This window comes from Bubalus kerabau, chromosome 5, assembly GCF_029407905.1.
Source record: "Bubalus kerabau isolate K-KA32 ecotype Philippines breed swamp buffalo chromosome 5, PCC_UOA_SB_1v2, whole genome shotgun sequence".
Lineage (NCBI taxonomy): Eukaryota > Metazoa > Chordata > Mammalia > Artiodactyla > Bovidae > Bubalus > Bubalus kerabau.
The window spans coordinates 73,277,084-73,299,831 of record NC_073628.1 but is presented as its reverse complement, the minus strand read 5'-3'; the positions used below and the strand labels follow the sequence as shown (position 1 = coordinate 73,299,831).

Here is a 22,748-nt window from a genome sequence, read left to right as displayed (position 1 = left end):
TCCTTTGTTGCTGGAGAATTTGCTTGGTATGTCTTGCCCTGGAACTTGTTGGCCCTTGTGTGGTGCTTGGTTTCAGTGTCAGTATGGAGGCGTTTGATGAGCTCCTGTCAATTAATGTTCCTTGGAGTCAGGAGTTCCCTGGAGTCAGGGTTTGGACTTAAGCCTCCTACTTCCAGTTATCGGTCTTATTTTTACAGTAGTTTCAAAACTTCTCCTTCTATACAGCACCATTGATAAAACATCTACATTAAAGATGAAAAGTTTCTCTACTGTGAGTGTCACTCAGAGAGGTTCACAGCGTTACATGGAGAAAAGAAGTGGGAAGAGGGAGTTAGAGGTGATCCAAATGAGATGAGGTGGAATCAATAGTGGAGAGAGTGGGCTAGCCAGTAGTCACTTCCTTATGTGCACTCCACAACTGGACCGCTCAGAGATGTTCACGGAGTTATACAGAGAAGAGAAGAAGGAGGCAGGAGACAGAGGTGGCCAGAAGGATAAAAGGGGGAAATGAAAAGGAGGGAGACAGATCCAGCCAGTAATCAGTTCCCTAAGTGTTCTCCACCGTCTGGAACACACAGAAATTCACAGAGTTGGGTAGAGTAGAGAGGGGTTAGGGAGGAGATACAGGTGACCTGGTGGAGAAAACGGAGAGTCCAAAGGGAGAGAGAGCAGTCAAGCCAGTAATCTCGTTCCCTAGTGAAAAATGGGTCCTGAAGATTGGGTTCTTAAAGGTACAAAATTGGTAACAAATACATAAAAGCAAAAATTAAAAATCTAGAGTAGAGTTTGGAATTTCAAAAATGTGATGTTAATGAAAAGAAGAAGGAAAAGAAAGAGAGAAAAAACGAACAAAGAAAAACAAACAAGGTTGCGAAAATTATAAAGAAACTACAGGTACAAAATTGATAACTAACACCAAAAAGCCAAAATTAAAAATCTAGAGTAGAGTTTGGAATTTCAAAAATACAATGTTAAAGAAAAGAAGAAAAAGAAAGAAACAAAACAAAACACGGTCAAAAAATTATAAAATATATATATGAAGTTTGCTGAAGAAGAAAAAAAATAGGGTTTTTTTTTTTTTTGCAAAGTAATAGTTATAAAAGTGAAAATTAAAGGACAATAGAGGACTTAAATTTTTTTTTAAAAAAATTAAAAAAAAAAGAAAAAAAAGAAAGAAAGATTGATCGTAAAAATAGTAAAAATATATCTAGGTCTTTCTCTGGTTTTGTTGTGAGTATTGTGGGTTCAATTCATTTTTGGCTAGTTCCTTGGTCTGACTTATATTTCTCAAGATCTATAGGCCCCTTCCTATGTAGTGGGTAGTAACCACAGGGTTTTAATCTATGGCCTGTAGCTTTCAAGGCGTTTCCCTCTGTTATAGCTTCTTCTGTTTGCTGGTCTCTTCAGTGACTGGTTCCCGCCATGACACAAAGGGAACGGTGGAGGACACTATTTTTTTTATTTTATTTAGGCTCACTTGTTCAGCCACGCTGTGGGGAGGGAGGGAGGGATGCTGCAAACAGATAACACTGGCGTGCGCTCGCAGTGCCTAAGCCACACTGGGTCTGCCCCCGCTCGCGGCGCGTGTAGCCTCCCTGCCCACACTGCTCGGGCTCTAGGTTGTTCTGCCGGGAACAATCAGAGGCCGGCCCTGGGCTGAGCTCCCAGGTCCAAGCCGCTCAGGTTCAGGCACTCGGGTAGTCCTCAGAGACGCAGACTCGGTTGGGCCTGCGTTTTGTGCTCTTCCCAGATCCGAGCAGCTCAGGTGATGTGTTTGGCAGGTGCCAATGCTGCGACCTATTGCCTCCCCGCCACTCGGTTATCTGGCTGTAAAACCGGCGCACCTTCTCAGGCAGATGTTGACCGTCCAGACCCCCAAGAAGTTTTAGTTAGCAAAGAAGCCTGCTTACAGTTTTATAGATAGTGTCTCTCTTGGGCTGCGATTGCCCCCTTACGGCTCTGGCTGCCTGTCACCGGAGGGGGAAGGTCTGCAACCGACTATCTCTGTTCAGTCCTTTGTTCTGTGCGCGGGCCTGGCGGTGTCTTAGGTTAGGGCTGGCTTTTCGCGTGGTAGATATCCCACAGTCTGGTTTGCTAGCCCAAATTATTTCGCTCAGATAGCGCTCAGGACATTCGGGCTGATTCTTACTCTAAGGGACACAGCCCACGCCCCGCTTCCCTGCCCAGCCCCCGCTTGCTAATGCCGTGTGCAGGCGTCTGCGCTGCTTTTCTGCTGGGGGAGTTACCGTAGGGCTCACAATCTGCGATTTTTAATTGTTTATTTATTTATTTTTCTCCCTTTTATGTTGCCCTCTGTGCTTCCAAAGCTTGGCACAGATTCGGCAGTGAGAAGGTTTCCTGGTGTTTGGAAACTTCTCTCTTTTTAAGACTCCCTTCCCGGGACGGAACTCCGTCCCTCCCTCTTTTGTCTCTTTTTTTGTCTTTTCTATTTTTTCCTACCTCCTTTCGAAGAGTTGGGTTGCTTTTCTGGGTGCCTGATGTCCTCTGCCGGCATTCAGAAGTTGTTTTGTGGAATTTACTCGATGTTTAAATGCTCTTTTGATGAATTTGTGGGGGAGAAAGTGTTCTCCCCGTCCTACTCCTCCGCCATCTTGGTTCCGGTTTGTATGACTGTTCAGTTTAAAACAACATGGTTGTAATTGATGAAAGTGATAGGAGATGGGTGAAACACCTTATTTTAATATCTCAGAGGCTTTCAAAGACCTTGCCAATTCATAAAGACATCTTTAATCAAGTCCAAAATTTTGTTTGGTTGTTCCAAGCCAAAATTTTAATCAGCATTCAATTGCATTGAATGTTATGCTGGTAGGCCAAATAAGATACTGATTGGTTCATTTTCATTTAGATAATATCAGTTAGATTAGACCAACCAAAGTTAACTTTAAGAATATTTATTTCTCTATGAAGGAACTAAGATACCCTACTCACCTGGCCCTCTAAATGCATGCAAAAGGGATGTGGAGACATAAAACAAAATAAAATATTTTTCAGGTAATTCTGTTGTTTTAGCAGCCTCTTTGAAAATTCAAGTTCATTTACAAGAAAACATTTGAATCAGTTCCAATGAGGTGGATGAAACTGGAGCCTATTAGACAGAGTGAAGTAAGCCAGAAAGAAAAACACCAATACAGTATACTAATGCATATATATGGAATTTAGAAAGATGGTAACAATAACCCCGTATACGAGACAACAAAAGAGACACTGATGTATAGAACAATCTTATGGACTCTGTGGGAGAGGGAGAGGATGGGAAGATTTGAGAGAATGGCATTGAAACATGTAAAATATCATGTATGAAACGAGTTGCCAGTCCAGGTTCGATGCACGATACTGGATGCTTGGGGCTAGTGCACTGGGACGACCCAGAGGGATGGTGTGGGGAGGGAGGAGGGAGGAGGGTTCAGGATGGGGAACACATGTATACCTGTGGCGGATTCATTTTGATATTTGGCAAAACTAATACAATTTTGTAAAGTTTAAAAATAAAATTAAAAAAAAAAAAAGAAAGAAAAATTCTCTCCAAATTCCTTGAATCCTTAAGAGGCTTTTTTATCAAGTTACTAGTTTATGGGTCTTTGATGACACAGCCCAACAAACAGTCCTTCCAAACCAGAGGACGTCCTCATTTATTCCAGAATTTTCTATCCCATAAAGTTCTCAAAACAAAGTAAGTTTTAATTCATAATTCTCTTTTAAATATATCTATATATATATATATACAATGAAATGAAACATAGAACATACAGCGTTTCTTTGGGAGAGTTGGCGGGGGAAATTCTCAGGCCACGAATAAGAAAAATAATAGTGACAAATAGACTATTAGAAATAAATCCCAGTGTGGGTTGAGTTTCAGAATAACATGCTGCAACATTTTTCCCCTCCTAAGGAAAAAAAAGGAAAATCTAGGATCCAAGTGGATGGCTTTATCTCTTTCTATGCACTGAAAAGGATGTTCCTTTGATGATTTTCCTTCAATAACTGTCTCACAATGCCTCTTTTTCTGCTATGTTTTCTGGTCGACTTTTAGCACACTGGAAATATTTTGTCTTAATTTTTCTGTTTTAATGTTCAGGTAGTTTCTTCTTGGGCAAACAGTGACATGTCCTAGAGTTTTGAATCACAAGCTCAATTGACTTCTCTTTATTTGCAAAGATTCTGTTCTCAGGAGGAGTATAGTTTACTTCTTACATAGGTATGCACATCCCACAGCTGAGCATTAGAAGAAACCACAGAGGTTAATTAGGTCCCCAATCTTAATGCAGTTTCATGCTCAGGCCACAGTTTAACTCCTCTGAAACTTGCTTATGCTGAGAAATTATACTCAAGACATGGGTTCCCGTTGTCTTCTTACAATAAGTGAAATTGATCTCCATGTCTACTGACCATTTACTGTCACTAACACTTTTAGTGAAGAATTTCCAACTATTTGCAGCACTTTATGGAGAAGGCAATGGCAACCCACTCCAGTACTCTTATCTGGAAAATCCCATGGATGGAGGAGCCTGGTAGGCTGAAGTCCATGGAGTCATGAAGAGTCAGACACTTACTGAGCGACTTTACTTTCACTTTTCACTTTCATGCATTGGAGAAGGAAATGGCAACCCACTCTAGTGTTCTTGCCTGGAGAATCCCAGGGACAGCAGAGCCTGGTGGGCTGCTGTCTATGGGGTCGCACAGAGTCGGACATGACTGAAGCGACTTAGCAGCAGCAACAGCAGCACTTTATAAGTAGTATCTGTCAATATAAGAAAATACCTTCCAAAGTCAATCAGCTTTCTCCTGTCTTTATGAAAAAATACCAACTGCTTTAAGTATCAAAAATTTATCCCTTCAATATCTAAGTGAATAGCAAGCTCCAAGCCCAGTGTTTCATTTTTTAATATTAGTCATAGCTACCTGCAATGAAAATGAATAACTACCTGCTTTATACTTTGTCCTAGGATTTTGCTTAATTTTCTTACTGCTCTTGATGAAATTTCATGCTTTTTGAAAGATTTTTATGTTTGTTTGTGTAATTACAGTTGTGACTTTAAAGGTACTGGAAAAAACTTTAGTTTTCAAATAGCTGTTATGTAAAGACATAATGGCTAAATTTACTAGCAGATACAGGCTGGAAAAACTCTGTGTTCTGGAGAAAGGCTTATCCAATAAGTTATGTAGGGATGATATTTTCCTAATAGACTGAATCATTTATTTGGAATTATTGACAGTTTACAATGAAAATGCACACAGAAGTTTCTGAATATCTTAACATCCATTATTCCATTTCTAGCATTACTATACCTCCTTCATTAGGGAATTGAGGGGTTCTGTGATCAGTTTAAGTTTTTTAGCCATGTGATGAAGCTCAGTTCTCTGACACGTCAGTTAATGACTTCACCCTTTAAGCCACTAAACGGTCATTCAACAACTGCTTCACTGCAAATTTATGAGGAATATTGTTTTATTTGATTTCACATTGTGTCATACTTTAAACGTATTGTTCACACTACTGGGGCTTCCCCTGGGTGTTCTTTGGAAGGACTGGTGCTAAAGCTGAAACTCCAATACTCTGGCCACCTCAAGTGAAGAGTTGACTCATTGGAAAAGACCCTGATGCCGGGAGGGATTGGGGGCAGGAGGAGAAGGGGACAACAGAGGATGAGATGGCTGGACAGCATCACCGACTCGATGGACATGAGTTTGGGTGAACTCTGGGAGTTGGTGATGGACAGGGAGGCCTGGAGTGCTGCAATTCATGGGGTCACAAAAAGTCGGACATGACTGAGCGACTGAACTGAACTGAGCTGAAGAAGCAACTAGTGGTAAAGAATCTGCCTATCAATGCAGGAGATATAAGAGACGTGGGTTAAATCCCTGGGTCAGGAAGATCCCCTGGAGGAGGAAATAGCAACCCACTCCAGTATTCTTGACAGGAGAATCTTGACAGGACAGAGGAGCCTGGCAGGCTGCAGCCCGTGGGGTTGCAAAGAGTTGAACACAACCGAGCATCTGAGCACTTCACATATTTTCTGTGTATCCTTTTTTTTTCGGGGCGGGGGGGAGAGTAGAAATCATGTGTTTTATCTTGAAGTAGCATTCATTCTCTAGTATTTTTTCATAGGTATGTATTCGTTTGAGTCATTCTAGGAAGTTTTCTGTGAGGATAATTTCATCATGACTATTTACTTGGTCAATATATGCCCCATCTCTAGATTCTAACTTGGAATATAAGTCATACGTTCTTACACTCTGGGTTATTATTTAGTTTTTGGAGGTGGCTATCTCATGTCCGAAAAAGCAAACTAATTAAATGTTACACCTCAGCATTGAAACAAATTTATTTGGGGGGAGGGGACAGAGAGCATTATTTCCAAGGGTCTGAAACTCTTAAAATGAACTCTGTCTCTTAAATGCCCGTCTCAACTCCGGGGCCCCAGAGTGCTATGTGCTTTTCTCGCCTCTCTGTCCAGGCTTGCACGGGGGGCGGCTGCACAGTGAGTAAGGCCAGCCAGGCCCGGACTGAGGAGAGGACCCCCGAAGGCGTGCCGGCTCCCAGAGTGAACCCAGACTCCTCTCACTCCTTTAACATCTCCTGGACTGAGCCTGAGTATCCGAATGGTAAGTGAACTCTTTTAGCCTCAAGTTAAAAAGATGATTAGCAAAGGTAAATTAATATTCTAAATGGCAGCTTATATGTGGTGCTTAATTTTTAATGATCATTTTAGCACATAAAATACCTGAGATAGTATCATTGTCTGTAGTTGGAAGATTGTGGTTTTTAGGCTCACAGGCAGGTTTTGGTGGCTCAAAAGTGCTCCCTTTTGATAGTTCTTATGTACTGCATCTTATGGTTTCCTATGTTCCAGGAAAGGTGAAGAGAACAAACCAGGATTCCCAAAGAACGCCCTTGTGAGAGTGACATTATATTTTCAATGACTTTCTGTTTTTGACAGTCATTACTTCTTTCTTGGAGAAGTAGGGAGATAGAAAGTTCATGCACATATTGTCTTTCAAAATGCTCTTGCTTTAATAAGTTTATCTTAAAAGAGACCACTTGGAACTCTGTATTTTTAATATGTTATTTATAAATATTTCAGCATGAGGTTTTTGAACAATGCATACATTAAGTATATATACATTTATTCTTGTTTGACTTGAAATGGATTGTATATATTTCTAAGTGATATATATCTGCCTTTGCATAGTTTAGAGAATTAGATCAGCCATTTAAAGTATGCTAAAATAAAATCTTATATAAAGAATTTGTAATAACTTGGGATAGAAATTGCTTTATTAATTTGTTGGAAATATCTTTAATTTACAGCCAGCATAGTGTCATTTTTCCACACTGGACAAGCTTACATAACGTCAAATTTTGCTCCTCTTTAAGACAAATATCAAGAAGACTTTTAATATCATAGAAACTGTTTTAAGTAACTCATTACTGAAAATTGAAATGGCTTCTTTTAGCGTAGCCAGAAAGAAAGAAAAAGAATTACAATTGTATTAGTTTGTCTTATGTTTACTATGATATTAATTATTCCAGTCATCTCATTTTAATTAAACTTTTGGCAAATGCACGAGATATATTTGAGGTAATGGGGAGAGCTCTAATAATTAGAGTGAGTGATTATCTCTACTCTTGAAGTTATCCCTGTACTATTACAAATTTCCTAATGAAAAAAAATGAGTATCTGTTTGATACTTAAACGGTTAATCTTATCATGCTGTGTGCCCCACAAAGAATTCCAGTCCATAGATGGCAATGAAAATGTTAATGATTTACCCCAACTGCATTGCTCTTAAATGCTATTATATGATTTGTATAGTATTAATAGACACTTCCTTTCATCCTAATCTGTGGTTGCCACTATCATTGAACCTAGAATCCTAGGTTGACTAGAGAATACTTTCTACATTTCAAAGAATTTTTGTGTATTATGTTTTATATATTTATAAGCAACTTTAAAATATATTCATTGAACAATAAGAATTTGTGAGATTTAGACGAATGGTGCTAACATGTTTGCTCATTCTAAAGTCTTTTGTTTAATCGCATCAGAGATTTTAGAGCTTTTATTGTGGGGTAATGATTAGATATTTTTTTGTAATAGTTTTCATTAAAAAAAAAAAAAGATTTATTCCCTCCACTGCTTATCTCCCCACTCTCCTCAAATTTTCCAGTGTTTTATTCCAATTGTCCATTGTCTAGAGAAGGATAATCTGATGGTTAGAGGACGTCTTGTCACTTCATCAGTTTTCAAAGCTCCTACATGTCCCCCTAAACCCCCAAAGAATAAAGTCCAGATTCTTTAGTCAGACATTCAGATCACCCCCAACTTGTGGCTCAGCCTGCATTGGTTCAGCCTTGTAGCATGCTTTCCACTTTAGCTGCCTGGGATACTCACAGCTTGGTGTAGGGTTGAAACGCTTTAGTATGGTGTCAAATAGGCCTAGATTCAGATGTTATCTCTGATGAGAAATAACTGGGTAACTTTAGAAAATTTACTAAATTCATGAAGCCCAGTTTCCTTGGATTATAAAATTGGAGTTAACAATCCCAACCATCTCTCCATCTTTATCTGGAGAAGTCTAACTCAGTCCTTGGGGCTAAATATAGGCCTCCTATTTTATGAAATCATTCCACCCTCTCTTGAATGTAAATCAAGCTTCCCATCTTCTCTTGACCATATAACCTCTTCCCTTGCCTTCATCATGGCACACACCTCATTCATCCTTGGATCAAATTTATCTGAGTACATGTCCAACACACCTACCAGAAGATGCGTGTGCTGTGTGCTCACTCAGTTGTGTCTGACTCTTTCCAACCCATATGGACTGTAGCCTGCCAGGCTCATCTCTCCATTGGACAAGAAGGAGGGGTTGCCATTATCTACTCCAGGGGATCCTCATGACCCAGGGATCAAAGCCACATCTCTTGTTTCCTGTATTGCAGGTAGACTTTTTACTGCTGAGCCATCAGGGAAGCCCTAACAGATGATGATACGGATGACAAATCATTTATTTCTTTTTACCTTCATGAAGCCTAGCACAATGGAGTACTTTCTGTTGGGACTTAATAATACTTATTTCATTTAGTTGCTTCTTGTGAAAATTTCATTTAATCAGTGGCATACATACTGTAGAGTCTTGACTCTCTGATGATGCCAACAAAGAGGGTAGAAGTAGTTACAGGTCAGTTCCTGAAATGTATTTGTTTGAAATGTATGTGTTCCCCAAATATACTTTTTTAGCTGTGCAGAGTCTGGGACTAGGGTTGGTCTTTATAAAATTTGGATTTTGCATTTGAATTAAGAATTTAAAATTTTTTTCTTCTCAAGCATGCCTTCCCTGGTAGCTTAGATGGTAAAGTGTCTGCCCACAATGCAGGAGATCGGGGTTCGATCCCAGGGTTGGGAAGATCCCCTGGAGAAGGAAATGGCAACCCACTCCAGTATTCTTGCTTGGAAAATCCCATGGATGGAGGAGCCTGGTAGGCTACAGTCCATGGGGTCGCAGAGAGTCGGACATGACTGAGCAACTTCACAAGCATGCCTAGTGCAAACATAATGGAATTAGGTCCATATTAAAATATAATTGCATTATGGTTGCTTTCTCATTTCTGACTATGCTGCAGAAGAGTAATACAATTGGAAAACAGGTTTCAAACTTACGTTACTAAAGATACCTTTTCAAATGATTTTCTCAAACCTGATTATTAGAACCATCTGGGGGACACTGACTGGAGGAGTGGATTCTAGTGGTCCAACCAAAGATGTGAATAATCATAAATACCCCATTGACTTGTTATCTTCAAAATGCTGGATTAGTGCTGGGGACTTCCCTGGTGGTCTGGCAGTTAAATCGCCATGATTCCACTGCAGGAAACATGGATTCGATTTCTGATTAGGGAACTAGGGTTGGTCCCACATGCCTATGGCACAGTCAAAATAAAAGTTGAGGTATATCCAGGTTTATATACACATTTAGACTGTCATATTGTGTAACAGGTACTAATTATCTGATTTTGCTACAAAATCCTGACTTTATTGGTCAGTCATATACCTAAAGAGATTATTTTATTAGGACTTTATAAACATGAGAAACAAATGTTGAGAAACAGTAAACTGACTTTCTGTAATAAGAAATATTTCTAAACGCATACCTATATATGACAAAATATATGTATTTTGAGGGCTGGGAAAGACTGAGGGCAGGAGAAGGGGGCAACAGAGGATGAGATGGTTGGATGGCATCACCAACTCAGTGGACATGAATTGAGTCAGAGAGATAGTGAAGGACTGGGAAACCTGGCATGCTGCAGTCTACAGGGTCACAAAGAGTTGGATATGACTGAGCAAATGAATAACAATAATGACAAAATATGAAAAGTTTAAAGGTGTTATATAAATATCCAGTTTTTACCCATTAAGCAATTGGTAACCTTTAGCCAGCATGGCTTAGAAAACAGACTTTCTGCTTTATAACTGATTCTGATTTAAACAATCAGCTCCTACTCATTAAAGCCTGGGAAAAATCCTTTCCTGGGGCTTAGGAGAATGGCCTCTTGCTTTATTTGGTTGCATTCTCTTCTTTTCTCCGCAGCCGGGTCCCGCTCCACAGCTTGTGCTGGGAAGTGTGCTCTTGGCTTCAGGACATGCTCCATAGTCTGAGAGAACTCTTCTTGTTCTGGCATCTTTTGTTCAGTGCTATCCCAGCTGCTCTTGTGTCAGAATAGTGCCTGACACATAATCAGTGCTCCATTAAAAATATGTTGATTATCATGGTTAAAAAAAAAAACACAGAAAATAACAAGTGCTGACAAGGACAAAGAGAAATTAGAAACCTTGTTCATTATTGGTGGGAATGCAGATTGATGCAGCTGTTATGTGAACCAGTATGGAAAAATCTTCAAAATATTAAGAATAGAATTATTATATGATATAGCTAAATTCTGAGTAATTAGCCAAAAGAATTGAAAACAGGATCTTGAAGAGATATTTGTGCACCCATGTTCATTGCAGAGTTATTCACAATAGTCAAGAGATGGAGGGAACCCAATGTTCATGGACAAATGAATGGATAAATAAAATCTTGCATATGTTTGCAATGGAATGTTATTCCACCTTTAAAAAAAGGAGGACATTATCACATGTTACAACATGGATGAAGCTTGAGAACATTATGCTGAGTAAAACCTGTCACGTAAAGAGAGATATGACATGACTCCATATATATGCAGTATCTAAAGTAGTCAAATACATAGAGTGTGAATACCAGGGGTTGGGGGTTGGCAGGGAGGGGAATGGAGAGTTGCTGTTCAGTGAATATAAGGTTTCAGTTTTATAAGATGAGAAAGTTCTAGAGATCTTGCCCAACAAGGTGTCTGCAATTAATATTAATACTACTATACTGTCCATTTAAATGCTTAAGATGGTAAATTTCATGTTCTGTTTTCTCAACAAAAATTTTTAAAAATGTAGGGAGGATATAATAGAATGCAGTTAAACTTTAAATATACCAAAAAAAAAAAAAAATCAAGATTAAGGGCTGTGTTCGTTTAAGCCAATCAACAAACTTTTAATAGTCACCTAAAGAAATATGCACAAAATTGTTACACAAGTGTGAGTTCATACTATTTGTCTTGTGCAACTTCCTTTTCTCACCTAGTATGGTAGAAGCATCTTTCCATAACAGTTAAGTGGAGCTCAGCTTCATTCTTTTGAAAGGCAGAGTAGAATCCCACTGAATGAAGCCACAGCTTATATGACCCATCTTTTATTGACAGACATTTAAGTTTCCATAATTTTGCTATCGTAAAGAATGCTGCTTACTATTCATTGCTTTAGACTGCCAAGTCCATTCTTTAAGTACTGGGTCATTATCACTTGATTCACACCTAAGGCTCTGCTTCCTTCAAATGTGTCCTGCTTAATTTTGGTGACTTGCCTCACACACCTGCAAAAAATGGTGGTGTGACACTCTAGCTCCTTTTCTTTACTCATAGCCCCTCCCGTCCACATTCCCTCTGGCAGAGGTGTTCTTTGTAGGTGGCGACTACAGGCAGGATTTTCAAACCTCTGAAAAGAGCTACTTTTTGGTCCGAGGTGGATAAGAACCATTTATTCTGTAGGATCTTGATTCTCTCTTTGTCATACCATTAGCCTGCAATGAAATGTAGCACAAAGGGTTACTGTCTAAGAAATGTGTGACTTGTATTGTGTAGATTACAATTGCATGATTAGAATTATGCTTTTGAGAGCTTCCAAATTCTCATGAGCTTTATCTCCTTCAGAAGCTTCAGTCATAGAGTCTGGAAATATGTTTATTCCTCCCACTTGAGGTCTACTTTGCTAAAATCAGCATGGATATTCGACTCTACCAAACGTACTCCTCGTTGTCTAGCATAATGTTGTAGTTTAGTGTCTGTCATGTCCATCTCTTTTGTGACCCTGTGGACTGTAGCCTGCCAGGCTCCTCTGTCCATGGGATTTTCCAAGCAAGAATACTTGAGTGGGGTGCCATTTCCTTCTCCAGGGCATCTTCCCAACCCAGGGATCAAACCTGCGTTTCTTGCATTGGCAGTTGGATTCTTTACCACTGAGCCACCAGAGAAGCCCATGTCTAGCATATTTGGTAACATTTTAAACTGACTAGAATGTACGTATTTTTAAAATACTAAAAGTATAAAAATTAAATTCTTATCCTTTATTAATACTTAGAATTTCTTGTAACACTCTATTGTCTTTACCTATGTAAATTTATGTAAAATAGTTACCCTGTTAGACTGTGACCCACATGAGGGCATGGATTCTATTCACCTTGTTTGCTGTTCTAGTCTCCGGGTTTGGCAGGATGCCAATCAAGGAGGAGATGGATATTAAATAGCTATTGGATGGATTCATGTTTACTGATCCCAAGGACAATATTAAAATAGTAATTGTGTTGATGTGAGAAGCACCAGCATACACATACAGTACACGTATATACGCATTGACAACACATCTTATAATTATGTCATATAGGTGGGGTGGTTTCAAAGAGAGTGGAAAGGCATCTCCATCATGGCCTGCTGAAGACTCAAAATATGTATTAGAGACCCAGGCATTTGGCATGTGAATTCTTCTGCCTGGTGATGCTTAGGTTGCTGAAAGGAGACAGACAGCACAGCATGCTGGGGCTGCTTTACATGCCAGTGTAGCACGCTGTATTATCATATTGTCACTGCCATCATGATCTGCTAAAGACAGAATGGGCATGAACTCTGAGCGCCCATTAGACAAGGGGCCCAGGGTCTCCTTGAGAAAGGAGCGATGCTTGAGGAGCCTACGGAAACATTTTCCTAGTTCAGCCTTTTATACTGACCCAGCTTTGTGAGAGTTTATACACAGATGTGTATCAGGGAAGTGCCAATACTTTCAAGAAAAATAGAAAAAATTTTAAGAAGTTGATTATTTTTGCAGGCTTATTTATGCATAATACCATGAAGACAATAGAACATTATTGAAAGAATATTTAGTTCAGTTTTTTGCACATATATTAATATATATCACTTATAGGGATGGGTGGTAAGCATACCAATTAACTGTATATGCTGTCCTTCACCTTAGGAAAGGATATAGAGAAATAAAATTTTAAATGTATATACATGAAGGTGTATACTACTACTACTACTACTAAGTCGCTTCAGTCGTGTCCAACTCTGTGCGACCCCACAGATGGCAGCCCACCAGACTCCGCCGTCCCTGGGATTTTCCAGGCAAGAGTACTGGAGTGGGTTGCCATTGCCTTCTCCGATGAAGGTGTATGGGTAAGTGCTAATTAAGTGCTCTACCTATGCAGAGAAAGAAGTATTTGATTTTCTGCTAATACTAATAATACTGCTAAGTCATTTCAGTCGTGTCCAACTCTGTGCGACCCCATAGACAGCAGCCCGCCAGGCTCCCCCGTCCCTGGGATTCTCTAGGCAAGAACACTGGAGTGAGTTGCCATTTCCTTCTCCAATGCATGAAAGTGAAAAGTGAAAGGGAAGTTGCTCAGTCATGTCCGACCCTCAGCAACCCCACAGACTGCAGCCTTCCAGGCTCCTGCATCCACGGGATTTTCCAGGCAAGAGTACTGGAGTGGGGTGCCATTGCCTTCTCCAATACTAATAGCTACAATTTATAACTATGTGCCAGATACTATCACTTTCATAACTAGCCCATGAAATAGGTACAACATTCAGATGCGGAAACTCAAATTTATAAATATTAAGCAACTTAATTTAGAGAAGGAAATGGCAACCCACTCCAGTACTCTTGCCTGGAAAATTCCACGGACTGAGGAGCCTGGTAGGCTACAGTCCATGGGGTCACAAAGAGTCGGACACGACTGAGTGACTTCACTTTCACTTTCAAGCAACTTAATTCCTCTAAGCAAGATAGCTAGTTGATTAGGAATGTAATATAAAACAAAGTGTGAATGACTCAAACATATGTGATTTTTTTCATCAAACCTTTCTGCTTCTACTTTTTGTGTAGAAATGCTCATAATGTAGGATTCCATGTAGCCATGTGAAAATATATACAGAAGTTTTCTAAGATACTCTTCCTGGTTGAGTATCTCATTCTCAGAGCCAACGGTCTACATTTCTAAGATCTCTGTCCTGATTTTTGTCTGGTTTTAAGGGTTAAACTGTTTTTAATGTTTTATTTTGAACTCAGTTTAAATAGCCTGAATATGAATCTATTTTCTTTCCTGCAAATGCTGATAGTTCATAGAAGAAACGGATTATAGAATTTGGTGAATCACTTAGGAAAATGGCTTGACAGTTTTGAGCAAACCTTGTGTAACTTTTATGAAACACCTCCCATCAGTTTGTCAGGTAGAATTTCCCAAGCACAGTCTTTTTTCAGATTCCGTTGATTCCATTTTTAGGAGAGCACACCGGTAATAAGGCATTCTTCCACATTGTGAAAGCTGTTCTCTCTTTTCCTTTTTAATTGAAGGATCAAGTATTCACACAGGGAAATATCTGCCACATTCAATCATCATCCAGACCTTGGGGGGAAACCTCAGTTGATATTCACATTGCCACACTGCACTGGAAAAAAACAAACAAATATGTTTGGAGCATCTATATTCACTATGCATGTTATTTTTATGACACACCAAAGCATTGTTGTTTAATTCTTACAGTAAACAGAATTCTTCAGTGTACACAGAGATACCTTGTATTAAATTTACATCATAGTGTACTTGTATTGAATTTCCTTGGTTATATATGACAACCTATTGGGCACCTTAGGAAATACAATTTGACATAACCTGATGAAGAGGCACAAAGATATATATCCCAGTGGATGTGCTTTATGGACAATTATGATTCAGCTTCCCTGTGAAAATTAAACACCTTAAAAATTCTACCATTATGGAAAGAGAAAGGTGATAAACTTCAAACTGCTTATGATAGTGAGCCAGTGGGAATTAAGTATCCATTTTGTGGATTATCCATAGAACTGAATTTGTAGAACTGTGTTAAATAACCTGATATACTGTACCTCACAACATAATATTTTTATTTTCTCATAGCTATCTTACTGATTATTAGCATAAGAGAATAAGAGAAAAGTACAAAAATATGATACAATGCAACATAATAATTTCCCTTAATGTTTTTATGTTGCACATTTTTCTTTTACTTCTTTAAATACTTCCTGTACTTTCCTCCACTCAGACCTGCATCCTTCTAGACTGACCTTTGCTCACAGCATCAGTGGACTTCCTCTCTCTCTCTCTTTTCCTTTTGGTTGTCCCTGGGCAGCAACAGCAAGAGATAAAGGAGTCAGAGGAGAACGGAGTCTCAGAACTTTCTACCAGGCTCTGGGCTCCAGGGTGGCCTTCTTCCACCAAAAGCTACAGCTCTTATCCAGTGGCCCTTTCCTGTCACTCCAGTTCTTTCTCCAGCTTCCTGAGTCTGTTCTCATCCTTTACCTGCAAATGTACGGATATTTATTGGCCCCTAGGAGTCCTGACAGTTACTACCTGGGGATGCATTATTATCACTTGCTGCTTTCCTTTAACTCTACCCTGCTGCTGCTGCTGCTAAGTTGCTTCAGTCATGTCCGACTCTGTGCGACCCCATAGACGGCAGCCCACCAGGCACCCCTGTCCCTGGGATTCTCCAGGCAAGAACACTGGAGTGGGTTGCCATTTCCTTCTCCAAAGCATGAAAGTGAAGTCGCTCAGTCATGTCCGGCTCTTAGCGACCCCATGGACTGCAGCCTACCAGGCTCCTCCATCCATGGGATTTTCCAGGCAAGAGTACTAGAGTGGGGTGCCATTGCCTTCTCCTAACTCTACCCACATCTCTGTAAATAGTGCCTGCACTAAAGTTTTCTCAATCGTCCATTTTAGTTGTCATCAGATTTCTACTGAGATCCTGACTGATGCCTAAATCTCATTTAATCCACTCTTCACACACAGAATTTGGCAGTGGGGTGGGGGAACTGGGTGTGGGATAAATGTAAAAGCTTTCCCTTATTCTGAGACTGACAAAAGTAAATAAGTAATCAAACAAAGTCTATCTTGTTACACTTTGTTTTGGCACAGTAGGCATTTTTAAAGTAAATAAGGACAGCCGTGCTTGAAAGTTCTAGATGTACGTTGTTTAATAATCCTGTGATATTTCATTTTTAAATAGCAATCCACTTGTATCTCATTGAAAATTTTCAATTTATTATTATGAAATCTTTATTCAGTTCAGTTCAGTTCAATTCAGTCGCTCAGTCATGTCCGACTCTCTGCAACCCCATAAATTGCAGCACGCCAGGCCTCCCTGTCCATCACCATCTCCCGGAGTTCACTCAGACTCACATCCATCGAGTCAGTGATGCCATCCAGCCATCTCATCCTCTGTTGTCCTCTTCTCCTCCTGCCCCGAGTCCCTCCCAGCATCAGAGTCTTTTCCAGTGAGTCAGCTCTTCGCATGAGGTGGCCAAAGTATTGGAGTTTCAGCTTTAGCATCATTCCTTCCAATGAACACCCAGGACTGATCTCCTTTAGAATGGACTGGTTGGATCTCCTTGCAGTTCAAGGGACTCTCAAGAATCTTCTCCAACTGCTAAGTCACTTCAGTCGTGTCCGACTTTGTGAGACCCCATAGACAGCAGCCCACCAGGCTCCCCCGTCCCTGGGATTCTCCAGGCAAGAATATCTTCTCCAACACCACAGTTCAAAAGCATCAATTCTTTGGTGCTCAGTCTTCTTCACAGTCCAACTCTCACATCCATACATGACCACCAGAAAAACCATAGCCTTAACTAGATGGACCTTTGTTGGCAAAGTAATGTCTCTGCTTTTGAATATGCTATCTAGGTTGGTCATAATTTTCCTTCCAAGGAGTAAGCATCTTTTAATTTCATGGCTGCAGTCACCATCTGCAGTGATTTTGGAGCCCCAAAAAATAGTCTGACACTGTTTCCACTGTTTCCCCATCTATTTCCCATGAAGTGATGGGACCAGATGCCATGATCTTAGTTTTCTGAATGTTGAGCTTTAAGCCAACTTTTTCACTCTCCTCTTTCACTTTCATCAAGAGGCTTTTTAGTTCCTCTTCTTTTTCTGCCATAAGGGTGGTGTCATCTGCATATCTGAGGTTATTGATATTTCTCCTGGCAATCTTGATTCTAGCTTGTGCTTCTTCCAGCCCAGGGTTTCTCATGATGTAATCAGCATATAAGTTAAATAAGGAGGGTGACAATATACATCCTTGATGTACTCCTTTTCCTATTTGGAACCGGTCTGTTGTTCCATGTCCAGTTCTAACTGTTGCTTCCTGACCTGCATATAGGTTTCTCAAGAGGCAGGTCAGGTGGTCTGGTATTCCCATCTCTTTCAGAATTTTCCACAGTTTATTCTGATCCACACAGTCAAAGGCTTTGGTATAGTCAATAAAGCAGAAATAGATGTTTTTTCTGGAACTCTCTTGCTTTTTCGATGATCCAGCAGATGTTGGCAATTTGATCTCTGGTTCCTCTGCCTTTTCTAAAACCAGCTTGAACATCAGGAAGTTCACGGTTCACATATTGCTGAAGCCTGGCTTGGAGAATTTTGAGCATTACTTTACTAGCGTGTGAGATGAGTGCAATTGTGTGGTAGTTTGAGCATTCTTTGGCATTGCCTTTCTTTGGGATTGGAATGAAAACTGACCTTTTCCAGTCCTGTGGCGACTGCTGAGTTTTCCAAATTTGCTGGTATATTGAGTGCAGCACTTTCACAGCATCATCTTTCAGGATTTGAAAGAGCTCAACTGGAATTCCATCACCTCCACTAGCTTTCTTTGCAGTGATGCTTTCTAAGGCCCGCGTGACTTCACATTCCAGGATGTCTGGCTCTAGGTGAGTGATCACACCATCATGATTATCTTGGTTGTGAAGCTCTTTTTTGTACAGTTCTTCTGTATATTCTTGCCACCTCTTCTTAATATCTTCTGCTTCTGTTAGGTCCATATCATTTCTGTCCTTTATGGAGCCCATCTTTGTATGAAATGTTCCCTTTGTATCTCTAATTTTCTTGAAGAGATCTCCAGTCTTTCTCATTTCTTGAAGAGATCTCTAGTCTTTCCCATGAACAGTATGAAAAGGCAAAATGATAGGATACTGAAATCTTTCCTGTAACTAATCAAATAACGGTTTATGAAATTTTCTTCTTGATGAAGTTGCTTCTCATGCAAGTTCAAAGATAAGTGTTTCAAATAAGCCTTATCTCCTAGCATACCTGGACTAGGTTAGTATCTGCCTTCCCTCCCTCACCCCACATGTTTTATTCTGGTTTTCTTGTTAATCAGTTTTACATACACATAATGCTTTTAGTCTGTCTTCTCACTTAGATTGAAAGGTTTCTGAAGGCAGGGGGCCAGGACTGTTTTGATCACTTCTGTATTCCAAGCATTCCTGACACAAAGCACCTCCTCCATAAATATTTGCCAACGAATCAGATTACTGCAGTGACTCTGTGGTAAAGAATCTCTCTCCAAGCAGGAGACATGGGTTCGATCCCTGGGTCAGGAAGATCCCCTGAAGAAGGAAATGGCAACCTCCTCCAGTATTCTTGCCTGGGAAGTCCTATGGACAGAGGATCCTGGTGGGCTATAGTCCATGGGGTTGCAAAGACTGGACATGAATTAGCAAATAAACAACAACAGATTACTACATTAGTGGGTTACCGAAAATCAAAGCCCAATAGATTTTTTTCCAAAAATTATTTTATAGCTTTTAGTAAGTAGCTGTTTTTTTCACACTGTGCTCCTGGGCTTGACTAGGGTAGAGGAGGAATATTACATAAAGAGTTAGCAAACACATTTAAGAAACTGCTACATGGTAGGATGAATGGATAAAAAAGATATGGTACATATATAATACAATAGAATATTACTCAGCCACTAAAAGAATGAAACAGTGCCATTTGCCACAACATGGATAAAACTCAATATTGTCATACTAAGTGAAGAAAATCAGACAAAGACAAATGATACAAATGAACTTTTTTTTTTTTACAAAATAGACTCACAGGCTTATAGACTGAATTTAAGATTACTGGGGGGGAAGGATTTGGGGGGTAAATTGGAAGTCTGGAATTGACATGTACACACTGCTATACATATTTAAAATAATAGATAACCAATAGGGACCTACTGTATAGCTCAAAGAACTCTGTTCAATACTACATAATAACCTAAGTGGGAAAAAATTTGGAAAAGAATAGATATATGTATCAGTGCAACTGACTTTGCTATATACCTGACACTAACACAACATTGTTAATCAGCTATACTTCAATATGAAATAAATAGAAAAAAAAGAAATTGCTAGGTGATGGCAGACAGCATACAGGTAAGGAATACAGATTTGTCTCAGGTGTGTTTTTGAGAGGTGTGCAGATTTGTTTTTACAAGACACGTGCAGTTTTTGTGACATAGAGCAGACTAGGAGGGACAGTCTAAGGAGAGATTCTCGTAACAGACTGGGCTTGAACTCACCCTGGAAGAAAGGAACAGGTCTAAGCTCGTGCCTTTGCATTCATAACACTTAATTCCTAAGGGACTTTCATATACACTCATTTGATTCTCATGTTCAATCAGCCAGACCACCAAGGCAGGGAAGGGTGCCCTAATTTTATTGATGAGGAAATAAAAACTTGGAAAATGTGAGCTCCCTGACCAAGTTTTAAACATGTGTAGTCATGAGAGAATGGCCATGTGCAGTGAGAGAAATTTCTTGAAAGGGCAGCCACCAGCTGGAGAGCCTTCCAGTTTGCCCTCTAATTTTATGTCTGCAGCTTACTCATTCTCCACAGCATTTAGGAGAGTGCCTAGAACATAGTAGATGCTTCATACTGTGTTGATTGAATGAATAATGATGTCCATGTATAGGCATATAATAGACACTTAAAAATGATTGCCCATAAATGTATATTTCTGCACTTTGATATTTTTCCTCCTGACAAATCTGGAGTAAATATCTTTTCATGTCAGTATATAGCTTGCCCTCATTTTTTTTCTTGCTTACTTGAAAGTCATTGAGTAAAACCATAGCTCTAAAGAAATGTACTCAGTCTCATTAATAAGTTGGGAAATAAAAATAATACCAAATCAAGATAATATTTTATGCAAAAAACACTCGCAAAAATTTAACAGAGTAACTGTGCATGGTCTTTTTAATGATACAGAATGATGACTCGCAGACACTATTGGTGTTAATAGGAATTGATGCACTTTGAAAAAGAGTTGTTTTGTCTAGTAAAGTTAAATATATCCCAACAACTCCACTCCAAAATCTATACTCTAGGAAACTTGTACACATGAGCCTCAGGACACATGTACAAAAATGCTTATAGCTACATTGATCTATCAACCAAAGTGTGGAAATAATCTAAGTATGAACAGTAGAATAGATATGTAAATTATACAACAATGAAAATGAGTGAAGTATGGCTATCCTTAACAATATGAAGAGAACCCAGACATGTTATGTTGAGCAAAAGAATATGCAAAAAAATGCATAAATCTGATTTCAAATACAAAGTAGAAAGCCACACAAAGCTGCTTTGTTTAGGGATGATTTCCTAGGTAGAGGAGTAAGAACATGATTCTTAAAGTCAACCAAGTTGTCACCCTCCAACTGGTTGGTAAGGTGGAAGCGTAGGTGGAAGGGTTGGAATCATGAAGGACCCATAGGAAATTTCTGGGGTACTTAGCAGTATTCTGTGCTGTAACTTTGGGATGGTTATAAGAGCTTTTCTCTTTGTTTTAAAAACATAACATTTTATGTACTTCTTTTATTATGTTTTATTACATAATTTTTAAAAGACAGAAAAAAAATGGGTTTCAAACCTGTTTTTCTCACCTATAAAGGGAAAGTAAAACTCTTTCTGCTTTCAAGAATATTTCCTAAGGACCAAGGTATATGATTAAACAGTTATTTTTTTTCATCAACTTCTGAATTTCAAAGGTTTGCCTCTTCTGTCATACTCCCCAACATGACAGTTTTTATTTTGTATTTTAATTAAGTGTTGTATTTTGAGATAATTCTTGATTTACATGCAGTTTGTAGGAGATAATGCAAAAAGATCCCGTTACCTTTTGCCCAGTTTCCCTAAATGGCAACATCTTCCAAAGCTATGGTACACTATTATAAGCATTTATAATAGTAATATGATTTTGATATTGGATTCAGTCAAGATAGAAAACAGAGGTATGACTTTTTTAATCCTCAAAAACATTCTCTTTATAAATCATTAGATGCAAGTTAGTGTTTTGGTGACAGATTTTTATGAGTTTTTTTGTTCCTAACTTCACAGTCCATCTCTGATAAAAATATTTCCTGACTAGTGACACAGCATATCAGTCTAATACATCCCAGTCCTAAGCTCATAAGTTTGTTTTATTAAAGAAGAGAAAGTACAGTTGATCCTGGGACAATGTGGGGGGAAAGGCTACTGATTCCCCAAGCAGTAGCTGCTAAGTCACTTTAGTCGTGTCCGACTCTGTGCGACCCCATAGATGGCAGCCCACCAGGCTCCCCCGTCCCTGGGATTCTCCAGGCAAGAACACTGGAGTGGGTTGCCATTTCCTTCTCCAATGCATGAAAGTGAAAAGTGAAAGTGAAGTCGCTCAGTTGTGTCCGACTCTTAGTGACCCCATGGACTGCAGCCCACCAGGCTCCTCCGTCCGTGGGATTTTCCAGACAAGAGTACTGGAGTGGGGTGCCATTGCCTTCTCCACCAAGCAGTAGAAAAGCCGTATAAAATTATCCCTTAGCATCTGCAGGGGATTGGTTCCAGTATGCTCAAATCTCCACAGTAACCTTTCTGTATTCCCAATTCTGTATCCTTGAATTCAACCAATTGTCAAATTTGAAAGTGAAGTCGCTCAGTTGTGTCCAACTCTTTGCGACCCCATGGACTGTAACCTACCAGGATCCTCCATCCATGGGATTTTCCAGGCAAGAATCTTGGAGTGGGTTGCCATTTCCTTCTCCAGGAGATCTTTCTGACCCAGTGATTGAACCCAGGTCTCCTGCATTGTAGGCAGATGCTTTACTGTCTGAGCCACCAGGGAAGTAGAGTGTCTCTGTCAATTGTATAGTACTGTATTTATCTTTTTAAAAAGTCCATGTGTAAGTGAACCTACACAGTTCAAATCCATGTTGTTCAATTTCAAGGTCAGCTGTATATAAAAGTGTTAACAGCAATACGTGAAC

At 39.6% G+C, this 22,748-nt stretch overlaps 1 protein-coding gene across 16 annotated transcripts in view; it reads left to right on the top strand.

Annotated features, from left to right (window-relative positions):
• USH2A (usherin) overlaps nt 1–22,748 on the top strand; it is a 1,013,951-nt gene that overhangs the window by 583,115 nt on the left and 408,088 nt on the right. For all 16 annotated transcript variants that reach the window (XM_055581875.1, XM_055581867.1, XM_055581860.1 and 13 more), the window contains one exon: nt 6,477–6,624. In XM_055581875.1, the coding sequence (XP_055437850.1) occupies nt 6,477–6,624 (148 nt within the window). The remainder of the gene's footprint in view (nt 1–6,476; nt 6,625–22,748) is intronic.